General features: G+C 34.6%; 1 protein-coding gene across 4 annotated transcripts in view; it reads left to right on the top strand.

The window, feature by feature from the left end:
- Window positions 1–18902, top strand: part of IFT74 (intraflagellar transport 74) — a 108241-nt gene extending 89339 nt beyond the window's left edge. For all 4 annotated transcript variants that reach the window (XM_028516837.2, XM_036021530.1, XM_036021532.1 and 1 more), the window contains 4 exons: window positions 11223–11386; window positions 11864–11989; window positions 16467–16527; window positions 18600–18902. In XM_028516837.2, coding sequence (XP_028372638.1) covers window positions 11223–11386; window positions 11864–11989; window positions 16467–16527; window positions 18600–18718 — 470 coding nt within the window. In that variant the 3' untranslated portion in view covers window positions 18719–18902. The remainder of the gene's footprint in view (window positions 1–11222; window positions 11387–11863; window positions 11990–16466; window positions 16528–18599) is intronic.
- The last annotated feature ends 2023 nt before the right edge of the window (window positions 18903–20925 follow it).

The raw sequence follows: 20925 nt of genomic DNA, 5'->3' as shown, positions 1-20925 counted from the left end.
ATTTCTGTGGTGTCAGCTGTTACTTCTCTTTCATTTCTGATTTGATTTATTTGATGGGCCACCTTCTTAAACCAACAAGAATAAACTCAAAATGGACTGAAGACTTAAATGTAGGATTAAAAACCATAAAATTCCTAGGAGATAACTTAGGCAGTAAAATCTTGGACATTTTTTATAGCAGTATTTTTCTAATATATCACCTCAGGCAAGGGAAACAAAATTAAAAAATAAACAAATGGGATTGTGTTTTGCACAGCAAAGGAAACTGTCAACAAAGTGAAAAGGCAGCCCACTGAATGGAAGAACATATCTGCCAATGATATATCTGATAAGGGATTAATATTCAAAATTAATAAAGAATTTATAAAATTCAACACACACACACACACACATATAATCCAATGAAAAAATGGGGAAAGGAACTGAATACACACTTCTCCAAAGAGGATATACCTATGGCCAATAGACATTTGAAAAATTGGTCAACGTCACTAATTATCAGAGAAATACAAATTAAAACCACAATGAGCTATATTACCTCACATTTGTTAAAATGACTGTCATTAATAAATCAACAAACAACATGTGTTGGTGAGGATGCAGAGAAAAGTGAGCCCTCTTGCTCTGTTGGTGGGAATTTAGATTGGTGCAGCCACTGTGGAAAACTGGATTTTTCTCAAAAAGTTAAAAATGAAACTATCTGATGACCCAGCATTTCCACTTCTGAGAATATGTCTAAAGAAACCTGAAACTCTGATTGGAAAGAATATATGCACCAGTGTGTTCAATTTACAATGTTATTGATCAGTAGCCTAGCCAAGATTTGAAAGCAACCCAAGTACCCACCAGTAGATGAGTAGATAAAATACTGTGGAATATTTACACAATAGAATACTACTCAGCCATAAGAAAGAAGGAAATCTTTACTTTTTGTGACAGCATGTATGGCCCTAGAGAGTATTATGCTAAGTGAAATCAGCCAGTCAGAAAAAAAAGGAATACTATATGATTATACTTATATGTGGAATCTAATAAAATAAACAAAATAGAAACAGACTCACAGATACAGAAAACAGACTGACAGCTGTCAGAGGGGTGGATGGTTGGAGGGCTCGGTGAAAAAGGTGAAGGGATTAAGCAAAAGAAAATAAACACAACTCATAGACACAGACAATGGTATGGCCATTAACAGAAGGAAATGGAGGTGGGAGGAGATAGAAGGAGTGTAGGGGTGATAAATGGTAATAGAAAGAGACTTGACTTTGGATGGTGAACACGCAATACAGTATACAGATGATATAGTATAGAATTAGACACTTGAAATATGTAATTTTATTAACCAATGTCACTCCAATAAGTTCAATAAAAGTTTTTTTAAAAGTTTGAAAAACACTGGTGTATTGCATGAGTAAAAAGGCAAGGAACATGTCAGCAATCATTTTTATTTATATTTCTGGAAAGGAAACTCCAGGGAATAAACAAATGCGCTGATGGCAGAATATTTGAGAAACGTTTCCCCAGGTCACAGTGGTTCCTTCTGAGATTTTGCTACTGTGTACACACTGCTCAGTAAACTTTGCAGCTTCAGAGCCTATCAGAAGGAACTGGTCTGCATCCTCTTCCTGTCTCTTCCCTGGGAGAAGATTTTAGCTTTTCATCAGGACCTGCTGTGAAAGGAAGATAAACTTTACCCTATACCAACCAACCATTTTCTCCCTTTTGGTAATAAAAGCAGTTTTCTGTAGCTTCTAAATGTATTTCCTTTATCTTAAAATTAAACTTGTAGTTAGAGTTATATAACTGTTTTCACCAGTCAAATTATATAAGCTAAGTATATTTCTTACTTAGAGCATTGAAACCATAAGCCAAAGTTGACTTGCTTAGCACTTTAAATCTTATCTTAACTATTTTCTTTTTAAAATTTTTAAAAGATTTTATTTATTCTTAGAGAGAGGGAAAGGGAGGGAGAAAGAGAAGAAGAGAAACATCAAAATGTGAGAAAAACATTGATCAGTTGCCTCTTGCATACTCCTAACCAGGTACCTGGCCCACAACCCAGGCATGTGCCCTGACCAGAAATCAAACCAACAACCTTTCAGTTAGCAGGTGGATGCTGAATCCACTGAGCCTCACCAGCCAGGACTCTTTCTTAAAAAAAAATTAATGTATTAAATTCATTGATACAGATCTTGTATCATAGGAGTGTACACTTGAAACCTATATGATCCTATTAAGCAGTGTCACCCCAACTATTTTCAACCTTAGAGATAGGAAACCAACTAAACAAAACCTTCTCAACATTTAATTCCATAAACATGTGTTTTTAATAACATATGTTAATATGGTTGAGTCTTAAGACTCTCAAAGGACAAAAAAATGTTCAAGTTTAATTATACCAACATAAAACAAATTTTGTTGCTAACAAAATGCAAATTAAAACCACAATGAGGTATCACCTCACATTTGCCAGAATGACCATCATTAATAAATCAACAAACAAGTGCTGGCAAGGATGTGGAGAAAAGGGAACCCTAGTGCACTGTTGGTGGGAATGCAGACTGGTACAGCTACTGTGGAAAACAGTATGGAATTTCCTCAAAGACCTAAAAATGGAACTGCCTTTTGACCTAGCAATTCCACTGCTGGGATTACACCCTAAGAATCCTGAATCACCAGTTCAAAAGGACCTATGCACCCCAATGTTTATAGCAGCACTATTTACAATAGCCAAGTGCTGGAAGCAGCCTAGGTGCCCATCAGTAAATAAGTGGATCAAAAAACTGACACATTTACATAATGGAATACTACACAGCAGAAAAAAAGAGGGAACTCCTACTTTTCATGATAGCATGGATGGAACTGGAGAATATTTCACTCTCCCTGTTTTTTATTTGCTACTTAATGCCATGGCTAAATGAAATAAGCCAGTTGGCGAAAAGACAAATACCATATGATCTCATCTATAAGAGGAATTTAATGAACAAAATAAGCAAATGAGCAAAATAGAACCAGAGGCATAGAAATATAGAACAGACTGAAAGTTACCAGAGGGGAGGGAGGAGGGGTGTAATGGTAGAAAAGAGACGAAGGAACTAATCAAAGAAAATGTATGAATGGCCCATGGACAACAGTGTGGGGATTGACTGTGGGAGTGGGGGTGGGTTAGGTACAGGAGGGCAAAGGGGGAAAAATTGGGCCAACTGTAATAGAATAAAAAAAATGAAAAAAAGAAAATGGCCATTACACTATAAAAACTTACTAGACATGTGAAGAAATAGAAAGTATAAGTCAAGGGAAAAGCAGTCACCATACATTGAACCTGAGATGATCCTGACATTGCATTTAAAACACAAGTACTTTAAAAGCTTATATTTAAGGACTTAAAGGAAAAATAATAAATGAACAGAGAAACAAAAAATTTTAAAAAAACCAAGTGAAAATTCTGAAATTGAAGATTTAAGTAAAATGGAAAAAACAAATCACTGAATGACCTTCATTGAAGCTGAAAGACAACAGAAAAAAAGAATTGGTGAACTTAAATCAATAGAAATTATCCAATCTGAGGACAAAATAAAAATGAACAGGGCCTAAATGACCTGTAGGACAAGATTTCAAGGATTCTGACATATGTGCAATAGGAGTCCCAGGCAGAAAGGAAAGACAGAGAATAGGTGAGAAAAGATAGTTGAATAGAGTGACTAAAAATTTCCCAAATTTGATGAAAAACTTGATAGATCTAAGAAGTTCATTGAACACCAAATAGGATTGATATAAAAATCCCTCCCTCATCTAGAACTTTCTGCCAAGATGGAGGCATAGGTACATACACTGTGCCTCCTTATCCAACCAAAAGAAGGACAACAAATTTAAAAACAAAAAACAACCAGAACCAACAGAAAATTGAACTGTATGGAAGTTTGACAACCAAAGAGTTAAAAAAGAAACTTTCATACAGACCAGTGGGAGGAGCGGAGACAGGCAGCTGGGTGGATTGGACTAACAGATAGGTGGCAGCTGGAGGACTGGGGCAGGCAAGGCATCAGCTGGCAGACTGGGTGAGGTGGCAGCTGACAGAGCAGGCAGTCCTACATTTGTGTGATGATAAACCAGGAGGAACAACTGGGAATTGAGACAGACTCCACAACCCAGGGTTCCAGTGCAGGGAAATAAAGCCTGAAAAACTCTGACTGAAAAAACCTGTAGGGGTTGAGGCAGTAGGAGAAATTCTCAGTCTCACAGGAGAGTTTGTTGGAGAGACCCACAGGATCCTAGAATGTACATAGATCTACCCACCTGGGAATCAGCACCAGGAGGGTCCAATTTGCTTGTGGGTAGTGGCAGAAGTGACTGGAAACCTGCAGAGAGCTGAATAAGCCACATTGTTCCATCTTGGACCCCACGCCCACACACAGCATCACAATGCAGTAATGTGGGTTGCTCCACCTGGGCATATACATAAGGCTCTACCCCTTACTACATAACAAGCATGCTAAGACAAAAAAAAAAAAAGGCCCAAATGAAAGATCAAAGCTCCAGAAAAGATACAGCTAAGCAGCAAAAAGATAGTCAACCTATCAGATGCACAGTTCAAAACACTGGCGATTGATTGGGCTGCTTGCAAAATTGGTTGAGTATGGTCACAACATAGAGGAAAAAGTGAAGGCTGTGAAAAATGAAATAAAGGAAAATGTACAGAGAACCAACAGTGACAGGAAGGAAACCAAGACTCAAATGAACAGCTTGGAGCAGAAGGAAGAAATAAACATTTGACCAGAACAGAATGAAGAAACAGGAATTCAGAAAAATGAGGAGAGGTTTAGGAAATTCTAGGACATCTTTAAATGTTCCAATATCTGAATCTTAGGGCTGCCAGAAGGGGAAGAGGAAGAGCAAGAAATTGAAAACTTATTTGAAAAAATAATGGAAAACTTCCTTCATCTGGCAAAGATGACTTCCATGAAACTTAGAGAGTCCCAAAGAAGTTCGACCCAAGGAGGAACAAACCAAGACACATTATAATTACATTAGCCAAGATTAAACAGAAGGAGAAAATCTTAAAAGCAGAAAGAGAAAAGGAGTTACCTACAAAGGAGTTCCCATAAGACTGTCAGCTTATTTTTCAAAAGAAACAGGCAAGAAGGGGCTGGAAAGAAGTATTTGAAATCATGCAAGGCAAGGACCTACATCGAAGATTGCTCTATCCAGCAAAGCTATCATTTACAATGGAAGGGCAGATAAAGTGCTTCTCAGATAAGGTCAAGTTACAGGAGTTCATCATCACCAAGCCCTTATTATATGAAATGTTAAAGGGACTTACCTAAGAAAAGGAAGATCAAAAATATGAACAGTAAAATGACAACAAACTCACAACTATTAACAACAACCTAAAAAATAACAAAAAGGAAAACAAACTAAGCAAACAACTAGAAGAGGAACAGAATCACAGAAATGGAGATCATATGAAGAGTTATCAGCGGGCTGGAGGAGGAGAATGGGGTAAAAGGTACAGGGAATAGGAAGCATAACTGGTAGGTACAAAATAGACAGGGGGAGGTTAAGAATAGTATAGGAAATGGAGAAGCCAAAGAATTTATAAGTATGACCCATGGACATGAACTAAGGGAGGGGGGTTATGAGGGTGGGAGAGGGTGTGCAAGGCAGAGGGGAATAATGGGGGGAATGGGACAACTGTAATTAGCATAATCAATAGAATTTATTTTTTAAAATACAGTATTTTCATCCAGATAAAAATATAAAATCCTTCACCTAAGCACATCATAGTCAAACTGCTGAAATACAACAATAAAGAGAAAACAATGAGAAGACCCAGATATATATATATCTATATCTATATATATAGATATAGATATATACACGAGGAACAAACATCTCTCTATAAGGTTAAATTTTTTCATTAAAACTTAATTTTAATTTTGCATTTTACTCTAAAATATGCTATTTTAATATAAAAATCTTTAGCTCCTAAATCTGTACCTAATAAAAGCAAGATATTTGTTTGACTCTGACATTCTAAAATACCACTGTAATTTTTTAAGGCATTTATATGTCTACATATATATATATAATTTTTTTCACCTGAGGACATTTTTTCATTGCTTTTAGACAGAAGGGAAGGGAGAGAGAGGAACATCAATGTGAGGGGAGAAGCATCAATTGGTTGTCTCCTGTTTGCATCTGGACTAGGGATCCAACCCACAACGTAGGTACCTGCCTTGAACGGGAATTGAACCTGCAACCGTTCATTTATAGGACAATGCTCCAACCAAGAACCACACTGGCCAGGGCTCTATTTTAAAACAGAGGAATAGTGAAGGCAAAATATTCTAACGTGAAAATGTATTACTAGATGCCTGTCTACAGTAGGTAACTGCTGGATGTGTAGGATTGTTAACACATCTAACTGAGAACACCAGAGAGGAAATTGGCCAAGGCAGGTGAACTGAGATTTCTTCATTGGATATATACAGGATAAGTATTTCAGTTCCATATTAGCTTCCTTTTGTGAGTTAGCGCTAGTAAAATTTTACTTTGGTAGCTATAAGGAAAGCCAAAGAATCATGCCTTGAGGAAAGAAGCCTGAAGTAGCAAAATCAACCAAGTGTTATATTTTCCTCTTCCCATTGCTCACTGTTGCTAATAGTGGCATCCTTTTTTATCATAAAGTAATATTTGCTATCCTAAAAATGGACATTTCATAAGATGATAATATCACTGAACAACAAAGCCTGACTGGTTGTGTGATCTTTGGCAAATTACCTTTCTAAGCTTTAGTTTTCTCATATGATAACATTTACCTCCTAGGACTATTATGAAAAGAAATGAGATAGCATATAAAGCCAGGCACATTTTAGGTACTCTGTAATACTGGTTCTCTTTTACATTTATCTCTCTGTAATAAGGGACTTTAAAAGTCAGGATCAACCCTAGCTGGTGTGGCTCAGTGGATTGAGTGCCGGCCTGCAAACCAAAGGGTCTCCAGTTTGATTCCCAGTCAGGGCACATGCCTGGGTTGCTTGCCAGGTCTCCAGGAGGGGGCATGTGCGCAGGAGCGGGCATCAAACACACATTGATGTTTTCCTTTCTTTCTCCCTCCCCCCTCTCTAAAAATAAATTTTAAAAATCTTTTTTAAAACGTCAGAATCACAAAGTTAAGATTTTGAAATAGAGAAGGTGTATATCATAATTATATTAGAATGTAATATTTTTAAAAATATTGTTTTCCCATTATAAATGTAGTTCATATTTATTAAGGAGGATTTGGGAGATACAGAAAAGCATAAATAAGAAAAATTAAAAATAGTCCCATTATCAAGCATTTATTACTATTAGAATTTTAGTATTTATCTTTCCAGTCTGTTTTCTATATTTTATCTCATCTTGAAAAAAAAGAAAAAGCTTTTCCTGAATATTCTCTGCCTAGCTATCATCATTCCCTTTCAAAGGTTTCACAATCAGATTTTTTAAAAGCTTCCTCTCACTTTTGGTCCTGTTTTTTGTAAGAAATCAGTTCTCAACAGATACATCATGGTCCTCCTGGTTGGTAAATCCAACATATACTTTGCAATCTTTTTTAAAGAAATATTCTGCACTACAAACCACTTCTTTATTCTTGAAATGTCTTTCCCCAACATTTCTGATTTTTCTCTTATTTCTTTGGTCATTTTTTATTCTTTTTTATAGGATTTTTCATGTCAATTTATTCATATAATTTCTGGTAATGAATCTTTTTCTCTCAATGATTTCAGCCATTTATGTAGCTTCAGGTCTCATGTCTATGCTGATTATTTCAAAATGTGTATCTTCAGACTTCACAGGCCCATGCACGGACATCTTATCTCTGTTTGGATGTTTCTGAGGATTCCAAACTCAACATATCTTAAATTGACTTCAACCCATCATCTCATTCCCTTCCCCAAACAAAAATTTGTACCTTTCTGCCTACCTCACCGTCCACACGTTTACTCAAGTTGGAATAGAATTCTGTATTGATTCCCTGATCAAGCACTGTGTCCAGTCAATAATTTCATTAATCCCAAATGCCTAATTTGCCTTGAATCCATCAAGATCTCTCCTGCATTATTTTCTCATTTATTTCTATCTGACATAACTGTATATTTCATAAATGTATTCCTATGCTTCATTCATTGCTATATTCCCTAGGCCTAGAAGTTTGGCACATAGAAAGCATTTAATAAATCTTATTTATTAAGAATTCCTAAATTGACTACACCAGTATAAGATTTCTTGCCTAGATCATTGAATAAGCTTTTAACTGCTTATCCTGCACACAGTTATGCTATTCCAATTAATCATCTACATTGTAAGCAGTGTGTACTTTCTAAAATTTAATTTTGCCATGTTCTGATTTAAAACTCATTGATGACTTGCCCTAGCTCATAGGATGAAGTCCCAGGGTCCTATCTTAACTTTAAAAGCCCGTCTTGAACTGAAATTCTAATTTTTCAGTTTTATCTCCTACCACCATCCACTTTGAACTCTGAGCTCTAGCCATCCCAGACTTCTCTTATTTGCTAAAAGGTACTATGCTTTCTTACCTCTAGACTTTTCACCTATTGATTGTTTTCTCTGGAACACTTTTACTTTCTCTTTTGTTTCATTGACTCCCAATATTTAAAGCCTCAGTTAAAAATGCATGACTTTCGAGAGCCCTATTGACCATGCTTTTATGGCACCCTGTATACTCTTTTTTTAAATCCCCACCCAAGAATATGTTTATTCATTTTGGAGAGGGAGGAAGGAAGATAGTGAAACACTGATCATTTGCCTCCTGCATGCACCTAGACTGGGGCTTGAACCTGTAATCTAGGTATGTCCCCTGACCAGGGCTCAAACCCTCAAACTTTTGGTGTACAGGGCAGTGCTCCAACCAACTGAGCCACCTGACCAGGGCTATGTATATTACTTTTTGTAGTAGTCCTTCCTTATTTGTGGTTTTGTTTTCTGTGGTGCTAATTAACCATGCTAACTGTGGTCCAAAATATTAAATGCAAAATTCCAGAAATAAAAAAAAATCATAAGTTTTAGATTGCACATGTTTCTGTGTAGCATGATGAAATATTGCACCTTCATCCAGCCTTGGATGTGAATCATCCCTTTGTCCAGCATATCCACATTGGGTATGCTACCTGCCTCTTAGTCATTTATTAGCCATTTCTGCCATCAGATCAATTGCCTTGGTATTTTAGTGCTCATGTTCAGGTAACCCTTACTTGACTTTTATAATCTTTCTGTTTTATTGTTAGTTATTGTTTATAGATTAAATTCTAAATTAATTTAAAAATTCAACTTTTACCATAGGTATGTCTATATAATATGTTTTGGGGGGAAACATAGCATATATAGGGTTCGGTATTATCTGCAGTTTTAGGCATCCACTGAGGGTCTTGGAATATATTCCCCATGAATAAGGGAGGACTATTGTAGTTATCCAGTTTATCATAAATGCTGTTTTAACTGCCTGGTTCTACTTCTAGATTATAGCTCCTTGACCACAGTATAATGTCCCTGTTGGTTTCCTCTATATCCTCAACAGCTGGCACATAGTAGATGCTCAATACTTTTGAAACAGAGAATTGAGATACACAGTGTAAATGTATGCACAGTCAGTCCTCATTCATGAATTCTGTATTTGCGAATTTACCTTCTCACTAAAATTAATTTGTAACCACAAAATCAGTACTTGCAGCACTTTCATGGTCATTTGTGCACATTTGTAGGTTAGTGAAGAATTTGAATTGTCTGATGTGTGCATTTCAAGTGGAGATGAAATAAGGCAAGAATTTATTTTAGTTCTCATACTATAAGTGAGTCCTTTTGTGGCCTATTTAGTGCCACTTTTTCCCACAGTTTTATGCTTTCTGTGGTGATTTTGCTATTTAAAATGACCTCCAAGAATATTGTATAAGTACTGGCTAGTGTTCCTGAGCACAAGAAGGCTGTGATAGGATGTGCTTTATGGAGACATGCTTTTTTCAAGTATAAGCTGGCAATGAGTTCAATGGTAACAAATTAACAAATATATTAAGTACAATGTGTTTAAACAAACACATAAAGTAAGGTTATATATTAATCAGTTGAAAATATTGTGACCAGAGACTCATAGGAACCTAACCCTGTATTTCACCTAGGAGTAGTAATTTAGTATGTGCAAACTCAGTGTTCATGGTGACTTTATAGACTATGACTACCAAAAATAATGAAAATTGACTGTATACATAATTAAAATATTAAGATCAACTATATATAATATTTGGTAACTTGCTTTCCCCCCACATAACTATATATGGGTCATCCTCCTACTTAAATAATGGCTCTTTATCTCATAATATATGTTATATTATTAAGAAGAGAACTGTGTCTTATACAAAGGGGGGGCCCAAAAAATGGAATTTATTTATTTAAAAAACGTGTATTTATTCTTACATGTTTAAATTTCAGTCACCTTCAAAGTACTCTCCATTTGATACACTACACCTATCAAGACATTTTTTTTACTACTCAAAACAGTTTTTGAACTCTTCAATTTTGATGACTTTTAGTGCTTCTGGCATTGTTTGTTTCACCTCTTCCACATTGGCAAAACGTTTCCTTTTGAGGACTTTTTTCATTGGGGAAACAAAAAAACAAGTCACTTTGGGAGAGATCAAATGAATAGGAAGGGTGGGTGGGGCATGGGGGTCATGTCATTTTTTAGTCAAAAACTGTCGAATACTCAGCGCAGTGTGGGCAGGTGCACTCATCAGTCACCCATCATGAAATGGGCAATTTCATCAAAAGAGTCTTCAAAAAAAGTTCACTGAAGTTGAAAGCAGCCTCATAACAATGCCCCCTGGTCCACTGACTGATACAGATGGGTCCCTAAAACACTCACCTAGCAGGCAAAGTACTACAAAGGATCCGTCCTTCAGAAGATAATTCTGTTTTTTGAGCACCCCCTTTCATATGTTCATATGAACATGGAGACAAGTATAGCTAATATGCATTATACATCTAGTTATATTGATTACCTGAAGGATGAGTATTTTTTTTTCATAATATATCTTTGTATTGTCTCACTGGTTGCAGTGAATATGTTTCTATTACCAATAATCTTATAAAATATTGTTTTTAATGGTTGCATTGTATTTCCTTTTGTGAAAGGGATAAAGTTTTGACTAAGGGATAAAGTTTTCCTGTTTCAGACAGTCAACGTCTACAATTGGATCTACAGAAAATGGAGCTCCTGGAAAGTAAGATGACTGAAGAACAACATTCTCTAAAAAGCAAAATTAAGCAAATGATAATGGATATAGAGACATTTAATGATTTGCCAGCTTTAAAGTCGTCAGGTGAAGAAAAGAAAAAGGTAAATGTTATGAGTGTTACAATATTATAGTTCCATATTTTTCTTTATCAAATTTAATATATATGTTGTTTATAGGGGAAAATAGAGGTGTTTGTTTACATATATAGTAGTAGTTTAAAATGACTGACGTTTTAACCCAAAGACAATAATTGAAAAGCAAGAGATGGAACATTTCAACAAATATGAACTTTTTGAGTTCCTATTTAAGACTTGAGTGGTTTTTCATCACTGTTTACATTAATGTAAATTTGGTGTGATAGGAATAGATATGGTACTCTTAAGAGAGTTATTAACATATTCAGTATTAATTTAGCTTATTATAGTTCACAGGATATTTTTACAAAACGGTTTCAGAATAATTATAGCCTTGGTAGAATTTTATCAGAATAACATTGAAAGTATTTGTCAAATTTAATTTATATTGGCCTACTAGATATTGCTAAAACCTGTTATTTACTTCTGTTTGGATCTGCCTAGAAATTACATCAGGAAAGAACAGTATTGTCAACCCGTAGAAATGCCTTTAAGAAAATAATGGAGAGGCTAAACACAGAACATGAGACACTGAAAACACAATTGCAAGAAAATGAGACACATTCTCAGGTAAAAAGAAAAAAAACTCTGAAATTCATTTTTATCTCTATGTTATCTGTCATGTTCTCTTGATATTTGTACCCCAAAACTATTCTTTCCTTTTATTTTCACCTGTTTTTTTTTACCTTCCAGATTTTTTTTGTTTTGTAGATAGCCAGGTAATCTCCATTCAGAGCAAATTTACTCCTGCTTACCTGCCTTCTACAAACCTATATTGAAAGCCTTCTTTATGCTAGGCACTGTTCTAGGCACAGCCATTAGCTTTGAAAATTTTCAAAAGTAAGGCATTTTTTAATGCAGAAACTTTGCTAAATCCATAAAACCTATAAAGAAAATAAGTCCTAATGACTAATATTCTACCACCCAGATTTTGTGTAGGTCCTTCTAGTCTATATGAATGGTATGTGTATACACACTTTATACATATATATAAGTACACATTTATTTTTATATATTTATAGAAGTGTTCTTATTTTATAAATGTTATTTAGAAACTTTTTTCTTTTTTTTAAATTAAATTTATTGGGGTGACATTGGTTAATAAAATTACATAGGTTTCAGGTGTACGTTTCTGATACATGACCTATATATGCGCATTATGTGCCCACCACCCAAAGTCATGTCTTCTGTCACCACATATTTGGTCCCTTCTACCATTTACTACCACTACCCCCTTTCCTCCAGTAACCACCATGCTGTTTGTTGTCTGTGTTTATGAGTTGCTTTCAGTTTTATATCCCATGTATGAGTGAACTAATATGGTTCTTTTTTTGTCTGACTTATTTCACTTTGCATAATTTTCTCAAGATCCATCAATGTTGTCACAAGTAGGAGTATTTCACCTTTTCTTATGGCTGAGTGGTATTCCATTGTATATGCATACCACATCATCTTTATGTAATCATTTGTCAAAGGATACTTCAGTTGCTTCCATGCTTTGGCCACTGTGAATAATGCTGCAGTGAACATAAGGGTGCATATATCTTTGCAAATAAATGTTTTCAAATGTTTGGGATAGACACAGAAGAGGGGTTGCTGGGTCATATGGTAACTCTATCCTTAATTTTTTGAGGAACATCCATACTGTTTTCCATAGTGGCTATACAAGTTCATATTCCCACCAGCAGTGAATGAGGGTTCCTTTTTTTCTACAACCTCTCTAGCACTTGTTATTACCTCTCTTGTTCATAAGAGCCTTCTAACAAGTGTGAGGTGGTATCTCAAACTAAAAAGCTTATGCACAGCAAAAGAAACAACCAGCAAAACAAAAAGGCAACCAACCAAATGAGAGAAGATATTTGCCAACAACAGCTCCAGCAAGGGGATAATATCCAAAATATATAAAAAACTTACACAGCTCAACATCAAAAAAAACCCCAAAATCTGGTTCAAAAGCAGAGGACCTGAATACACACTTCTCCCAAGAAGACATACAAATTGCCCACAGATATATGAAAATATGCTCAACTTCAGTAACTTTTAGGGAGATGCAAATCAAAGCTATAAAGAGATACCACCTCACACTTGTTTTTCATTATTAACTATACATAATAAGTACTCATCCTTATCTGTAGATAGTTTTAAAATATAATTCTTTATAATACAGTACTAGACTACATGGATATAGCATAATTTACTAAACCAGTTCTGTATCAATGGATGTTTAGGTTATTTCCAATTTTCAAAGCTACTCAATGTTATGAAAAGTAGTCCTATTCTTCAACTTCTTGTTTTACATCTGTGATTATTTACACAGGATGCACAGATAAGCCCCCTTTTCATATCACTTATTCTACTAATAATTACCTGAGCAATGTCTGAGGTCTTCTAGCCTGAGACCCTCTGTCTGAGATGGCAGAGATGATGTTTGTTCCATTCATTTTCTCCCCAGCACTGTGCTATTGGTTGGCAAATTATAGGAGTTTAATTAGTATTTGTTGAAGCATTAAGTTAAGTATGTGTGTCATGTACAAAATCAGTAGTTAAGGTCTTATAAAGATTAGTGCTTCTCATATCTAATTAGTGTATATTAGCAATTTGCAGCTATGATTTATTGATACTAAATGCATTAACAGTTTTTCTTATATAGTCATGATAGACATTTGTTGTTAACATGTTGCTAACAACAAATTTTGTTATGTTTGTTTTGTTATGTTTGCAAATTTTTATGTTTTCCTTTGCAATTATATACCCATATTGCATTGTTTTTTCAAAAAATGAAATCATTTTATGCATACAATTTTTAAGCATTTATTTTCTTATTTAAATATTTTGAAACTCTGGTGTGATGACATTTTATGACATCATCTATTTCACTGTATGTATGTACCATTAAAAAAAATACCTATACTCTGCTTGAATGGGGTAGAGGGCTCACCAGAGTTTGCTACCACTACTAAAACCTTAGAAATAACAAATTTACATAATTCAAATTTATCAGTTATTCTGTCTCTGTAATATGTAAATCTCAATGTAGACCTATAAATGGTAAAATTATCCTAATATATTTAGAGTGGGGATGGGTGCTGGAGAAGAAACCTAATAATTGTTTATAGGGTCATCATCTTAAATGGTCCTAAGGAAAAAATATTGATATTTCTTATGGAATATTGTCCCTTCTGTTTCACTGAATAGATGATGTTAGGAGGAAAACACTTGACAAACACAATTTCTTAGAGCCCATCAGTAGCTACCTTATTTCCTCATTAAGTACTAATCATATTCTTAACCTCATATACTGATAATAGAAATTCATAACATAAGCCACAATATACAGTCCTTCTCTGTATTATTTGTTGCCTTTTAGGAATACCAAATAATCAAATCCAATTCTAATTTCCCTGTATTTTACAACTATTTTATGGAAAACTAGTTTTTGACATCTATAAATAATTTTACATCACAGACTGTTTTTCTGAATGAATGGCTATTAGTTATTTGAAATCACTTAAATATATTTATACTAGAACAACTGTAAAACTCATGGACGAACACACAGAGACATTAGTCTTGGCAACAGTTTTTTGGTATGGCAACAAAAGCATAAGCAACAAAGGCAGAATAAGTGGACCTAGTCAAACTAGAAAGATGTGTTCCTTCTCACAATCAATAAAATGCAAAAGCAATTTAGGGAATGGGAGAAAATATTTACAAATCATATAGCTTATAAGGGGTTAAGATACAAAATATATAAATAACATAACATTTTAAATAAGTTGTAGGAAATAAACAGATTTGTGGTTTATGGTAGCCTCAGAGATTTAAAAGCAACTCTGTAATATAGATGTATAATATAGAAGGAATTTGACCATCTGGAATAGTGTTGCTTTTATAATATTATTCATGTAGCACTTAAGATGTCTGCTGCTTTATAAGAAGGCCACCTCTTTGTGTGAAACAGAGAGGGAAAAGTTTGGTACTTGACTTTTTAAAAGGTTATTAGAGATTTATTGTCAAAAAGTGCTGACTGCTTCCTTAAGTCCACCTTCACTTCAAGGTCCTATCTGGGAGAGCTAGATCTGATTTAATAGTGTTAACTCACAGCACTTGAAGTTCACATAATGTATTGTTATGATTCATCCTAATCTCTAGATTTATCTCTTTGGAGGAAAAAGTAGGGTAGATGCTATATTAAATCCAAACTTATGCCTGAAAAATAATTTTGGCATGAGGGTATGAAGAAATATTAACTAAAATTGCCTCAATGATCAGATTTTTAAAAATGATCATTACTTACTGAAAGTGTCCAGGCAGAACATTTTGTGTTTCATTTTTCAGATGATACTTTGCTTAGGAAAAAAACTATGTGCATCTTAAAAAAGAAAGACTTAGCCCAGAGTTACAAGGTTAATTAAATCAGAAAAACAATTTAATTCTATAACAGAAAAAATTGTCTTCTGAGGAAGCAACCATCAATATAATATTCACATTAGCTTCCTGTTGATGCAGAAATTATTGTAACCATGCCAACTTTTCACCAGCCCTCTTATAATCTTCACACTGCAGCTCTGCTCTTATCACAGCTTGTGGAATTAGACAGGAAATTTAGCCCTGGAAATAAGGAAGTTTCTTCTATATAGCTGAACATTTGACAGTGTTAGAATATATATTACATTTGTGTCATAAGACTTCCAGATTTCAAGGAGAGATCCCCATCATGTCCCATTCTTCTTTTTTAAGTTCTTTTACGAAAGGGAAAAAACATGAATTGTCCTTCAGTTGGCATGTTCATTGGTATAATAAGTATTTTAAATTTTTTTTCAACTAAACATTAGAGTAAACCTGTTGTCAAAGTCAACCTTGTATTAATGAATTTACTATTATTTAATATTTCCTGAATTTCTTTTTTGTCTACCATAACTTTATGTCATGCAAGGAGTTGATAAGATTTAAAATTGAGTGGTTTTTTTCCTTATCCTCTTAAAAGGTTGTATAATAATTTTTGTGAATATGGGCAATAGTTAACATTTTTCTTTTGTATTTTTAGCTTACAAATTTGGAGAGGAAGTGGCAACACCATGAACAAAATAATTTTGTGATGAAAGAATGTATCCTTTAAAAAGCTGCAAATAAATTTGACCAAGTGATTTTTTTCTAGGAATTTCTTTACAGACTAAAATGAAATAATTCAACACATTCATCAAATATCAAATATATAATATGTACAAAACACTGAGCTAAAGTAAGTGAGGAATAAAGGAATAAGACTTAGTTTCCATTCAACAGTAGTTGGGGATGGGTGTGTAGCAAGGTAACTAATAGAAAGCAGAGTATATAAAATCATAGTGTGGTCCTGGATGGCAATGGCTCAGTTGATTGGACTATCATCCTGTAACAAAGAGTTTCAGTTATAATAATGGAAACTATAATGGAAAGGTTGTGGGTTTGATTGCCAGTCAGGGCACATGACTGGGTTGCATGTTGATTTCCAGTCTGGATGTGTTCAGTCTCCGATCCCAGTGTGAACAATCCCCAGTCTGGGTGCCTATGGGAAGCAACCAATCCATGCCTCTCTCTCACATTGGGGTCTCTCTCCCTTCTTCTCTCTGTAAAAGCAATGAAAAAATGTCCTTGAGTGAGCATAAAAAATAAAATAAAGTCATGGTGTGGCATAGTGCATAGGATATGAAATAAGTAGATCTAATTTTAAATGTTTACTCCTTATAAGCCATGGACTTTAGACAATTAATTTGTTTAACCCTCAATTTTATCATCTTGAATATAGTTAATAATTTCTTTCATAGAGGTGTTGGGGGAATTATATATAATTGGTTATATATTATATATAACCATATGTATGTGTGTATGGTTGTTTATTATTGTTTATATTGCTGTACTTGGATATCTATGCGGCAAAAAAGATAAACTAAGTAATGTTATGAGAAAATTGACCTTCAAGCTCATCTGTGTTTCAACTAATCCACCCTCATCTTATTTCTACCTATGTCCCATCCTCTTGCTTATCTTTTTGTGTAATTATAGGAGGAAGCAGCCACTGAGGACATATATTACATGGTATTATAAGAAATATTTCCTCAAAGTAGTTTCTATTCCCTTCCTTGACCCCATTCAAGGACCTCTCTGCTTGGTGAATTAGATCTTGACTCACTGCAGCATAGGTTCTGCTCTAGGACACTGCCGAACTTCACCTCAGGGCTGGCCGTGACTGCAGCTTACCTCCAAATGAGATGCATTAGGAGTTCTATTCCCAGTGGTCATGCAACTTAGTTTAAAAGCAAAAAGCTCCCATTTGCAATATGCTAATGTATAGCACTCTAGTTTTGTGCAACTTCAGGTAGGTGACTTTGAAACAGTGGAGTTTATACACTTGCCTGAAATTCTTTGTGATACTCTAGAGAACATGATTCTTTTGAATATTCGATTGTTCTGAGACCAGAATTAGATTGAGATGCATAAGGTATTAACTATAAAAAAGCTTTTTAAAAATTATTTTAATATTTTATTTATTTTTAGAGATGGGAAGGGAGGGGGAGAGGGAGACAAACATCAGTGTGTGGTTGTCTCTTGCACGCCCCCTGCTGGGGACCTGGCCCGCAACCCAGGCATGTGCCCTGTACTGGGAATTGAACCAGTGACCCTTTGGTTAGCAGTCTGTCACTCAGTCCACTGAGTCACAGCAGCCAGTGCTAAAAAAACCTTTATATTATAAGTGAACTTTTTTGAAACCAGTTTTGCTTGGCCTTTTAGGTTTCAATAGATGTTCAATTCATTAAAGTAATATATAGGTTTTTTTTTTTAAGATTTTATTTATTTATGTTTAAAGAGGGGAAAGGAGGGAGAAAGAGAGGGAGGGAAACACCAATGTGTTATTGCCTCTTATGCTCGCCTACTGGGGACTTGGCACACAACCCAGCCATGTGCCCTAGACAGGGAATCGAACTGGCAGCCCTTTGATTCGCAGGCCAGCACTCAATCCACTGAGCCACACAAGCTTGGGTGTAATATATTGTTTTTAAAAAAATATTCTTATTGTCCTTTTTTGTACCATCTTTAGTTTTCAATAAGAAAATACTATGATTTATTTATGACTTATTTCCTTTCTGATGCAGTTACATTAATATTTTTACCAATAGTGTTCCCCCTTAACTCATGTAATTAGTCATAGCAACCAAGAGTCAAGAGAGTGATTACCAATCAATTATGAAGAATGTGACCAAGCAGATTGCAGAGTACAATAAAACCATCATGGATGCTCTACATAGCATGAGCAGAAACTGAGTCGGAACCAACTGCAAGTCTTCAAAGAAGTATCCTGTTTCTGTTAAACTTTATACAAGCTGAATACAGAAAAAAAGTCTTACCTAAGATTTTTGAATGCTCTAATTTTTGTGGCCTGCTTCAAGAGTGATGTTTTAAATATAATAGTTTAATAGTTCAATAAATGATTTGCATAGGATAAGTATCATCTTTTATATTTTTGGTTTTTGTGGGTGATAAAAGTGTCTTAACAAACCAAGAGATAATCAAGTGAAAAATGTTCATTGAGGGACATTTCATTGTATAATCCATCTATGGCAGCGATTTTCAACCTCTTTCATTTTATGACACACATAAACTCATTACTAAAATTCTGTAACACACCAAATATATTTTTTGCTGATCTGACAAAAATAGGTATAATTTTGATTGATTTACAAAAAACAACTGATTGCCTACCCGGTTTTCTCCAGAGTGACTTTTTAAGAAATCAGATGCCTATACTTGTATACAACGATTTCTGGTATCAAGAATTAACTAATCAGATGCAACCTTATTATGTGATGTGACCAATAAGATGCAACTCTATTATGTAACTTACATATTTATGGTTCAAGACAGGGCATTCACACTGGAAGGCTATTGTTGTGTTGGCTGTTGTCATTTTTTTATTTGACAATTCAAGAGAAAAGAGGTTAGTGCCCCAGACTAAATAGCCAGATATTGCACGTTTTAAAACCTCTCGTGGCACAAGGAATGAAAATTGCTGATCTGTGGCAGCAAATAAGATCTTTTCATGTGTCAGCTGTAGGAGGGATGCATAGAGTATGATTCTGATTTAGCTCTTACATCAATCTTGTCAATATTTGCTTCTAGAAAAAGATGATAAGATTAGAAGTTGTTTAGCTTTGAGCTGTACTTCTCAAATAGAGCATATTTGATGTGGTTTAAGGCATATAAAGTCACAGGTAAATATATAACACATACTCTTTATCTTTCAGTTACACCTTAATAATTTGAAATTAAAAACTTACAACCGTTGGATTTTAAAGACATTTCCTCACATGTATATGTTAGGAAAGACATGAAGTTTAAAAGAAATGCCACACTTATGGTGGGCTTTTTGGAATATGGCTGCTACTGTTTATTTCCCCCCTGAAATATGCATTTACTCTTTTGTACTGTAGGGGGACTTAAGTAGATTAATTTGCAAACATTTTCCAGAACATTTGAAAGGAAAAGCTAAAGGAGATATAATTATGGAGTAAGAATCTGGGAGATGAATCACCTTGGCCCTGATAAAATAACCCTTCAAATTATCCTCTTTTTTTGTTCTGATCACCTGTTTCTCATGTTCATCAGGTTACTCTGCTTCTCAGTATTCCTAAAACATAAGCATATTGGTGTCTTTGAAAGAAAAGGCTTTATTGACATATAATTTACATAATATAAAATTATGTGTGTTGCTTTCTTGAAGTAAAGTTGCCACTGTAAAATATTCAGCTTTAGTCTGTGTGAGTTTAGGTAGAGTGGTGGACATTGTTGAGTTTGGTTAACTCTGGATGACTAGTATAGCTGAAGATCCTGGACAGTGATACATTCATTAAGGTAGCATTCCTAAAATGTGTTCCTCAGATCCTTTGTTACTCAGGTTATTAGTAGTTATTATACCACCAAAGAATTCATGGTCAAAGAAGTTTGGGAAACATTGTTTAAAACAACAGTAAATTCTTGGCTTCTCAGAGCCCTTAATATGCAAATGTGCAATAAGTTAAACAAGGGTATACACTAACACTATACTATTAATAATAAGGACTTTTTCCAAGCTGTAGTAATTTTCATTAGACTTTTGGTACTTTCAAAATTATCTAAAATGTACATATAATACTTAAAAATGCAGTAAAAATTCAAATAAGTTAGTACTTTAACTTGTAGACAAGGATATATAATAATAAGACAACTAATTGAACCAATCTTCACCCAGAAAAAAAGCAGGAGAAAGATCATCTATCCATTAAATAAACAGTTTGTGTTTGCATTATAACAATGGGAAGTTTGGCAGAGAAAAAATGAAAATTTATTGAAAAAAGCAAGGTTTCCAACTTCCGTTCTAAATTACTCATATATGATATTTGGGGAACATAATTGAGCAGGATTTCTTTAAACTAAAACATGTGTTATCTGAGGGAAATTCTCACTAATGTCTCTTCCTTCCTCTCGGGGCTTTT

Source organism: Phyllostomus discolor, chromosome 3 (assembly GCF_004126475.2).
Source record: "Phyllostomus discolor isolate MPI-MPIP mPhyDis1 chromosome 3, mPhyDis1.pri.v3, whole genome shotgun sequence".
NCBI lineage: Eukaryota > Metazoa > Chordata > Mammalia > Chiroptera > Phyllostomidae > Phyllostomus > Phyllostomus discolor.
This window is presented reverse-complemented; position numbering and strand designations above follow the sequence as displayed.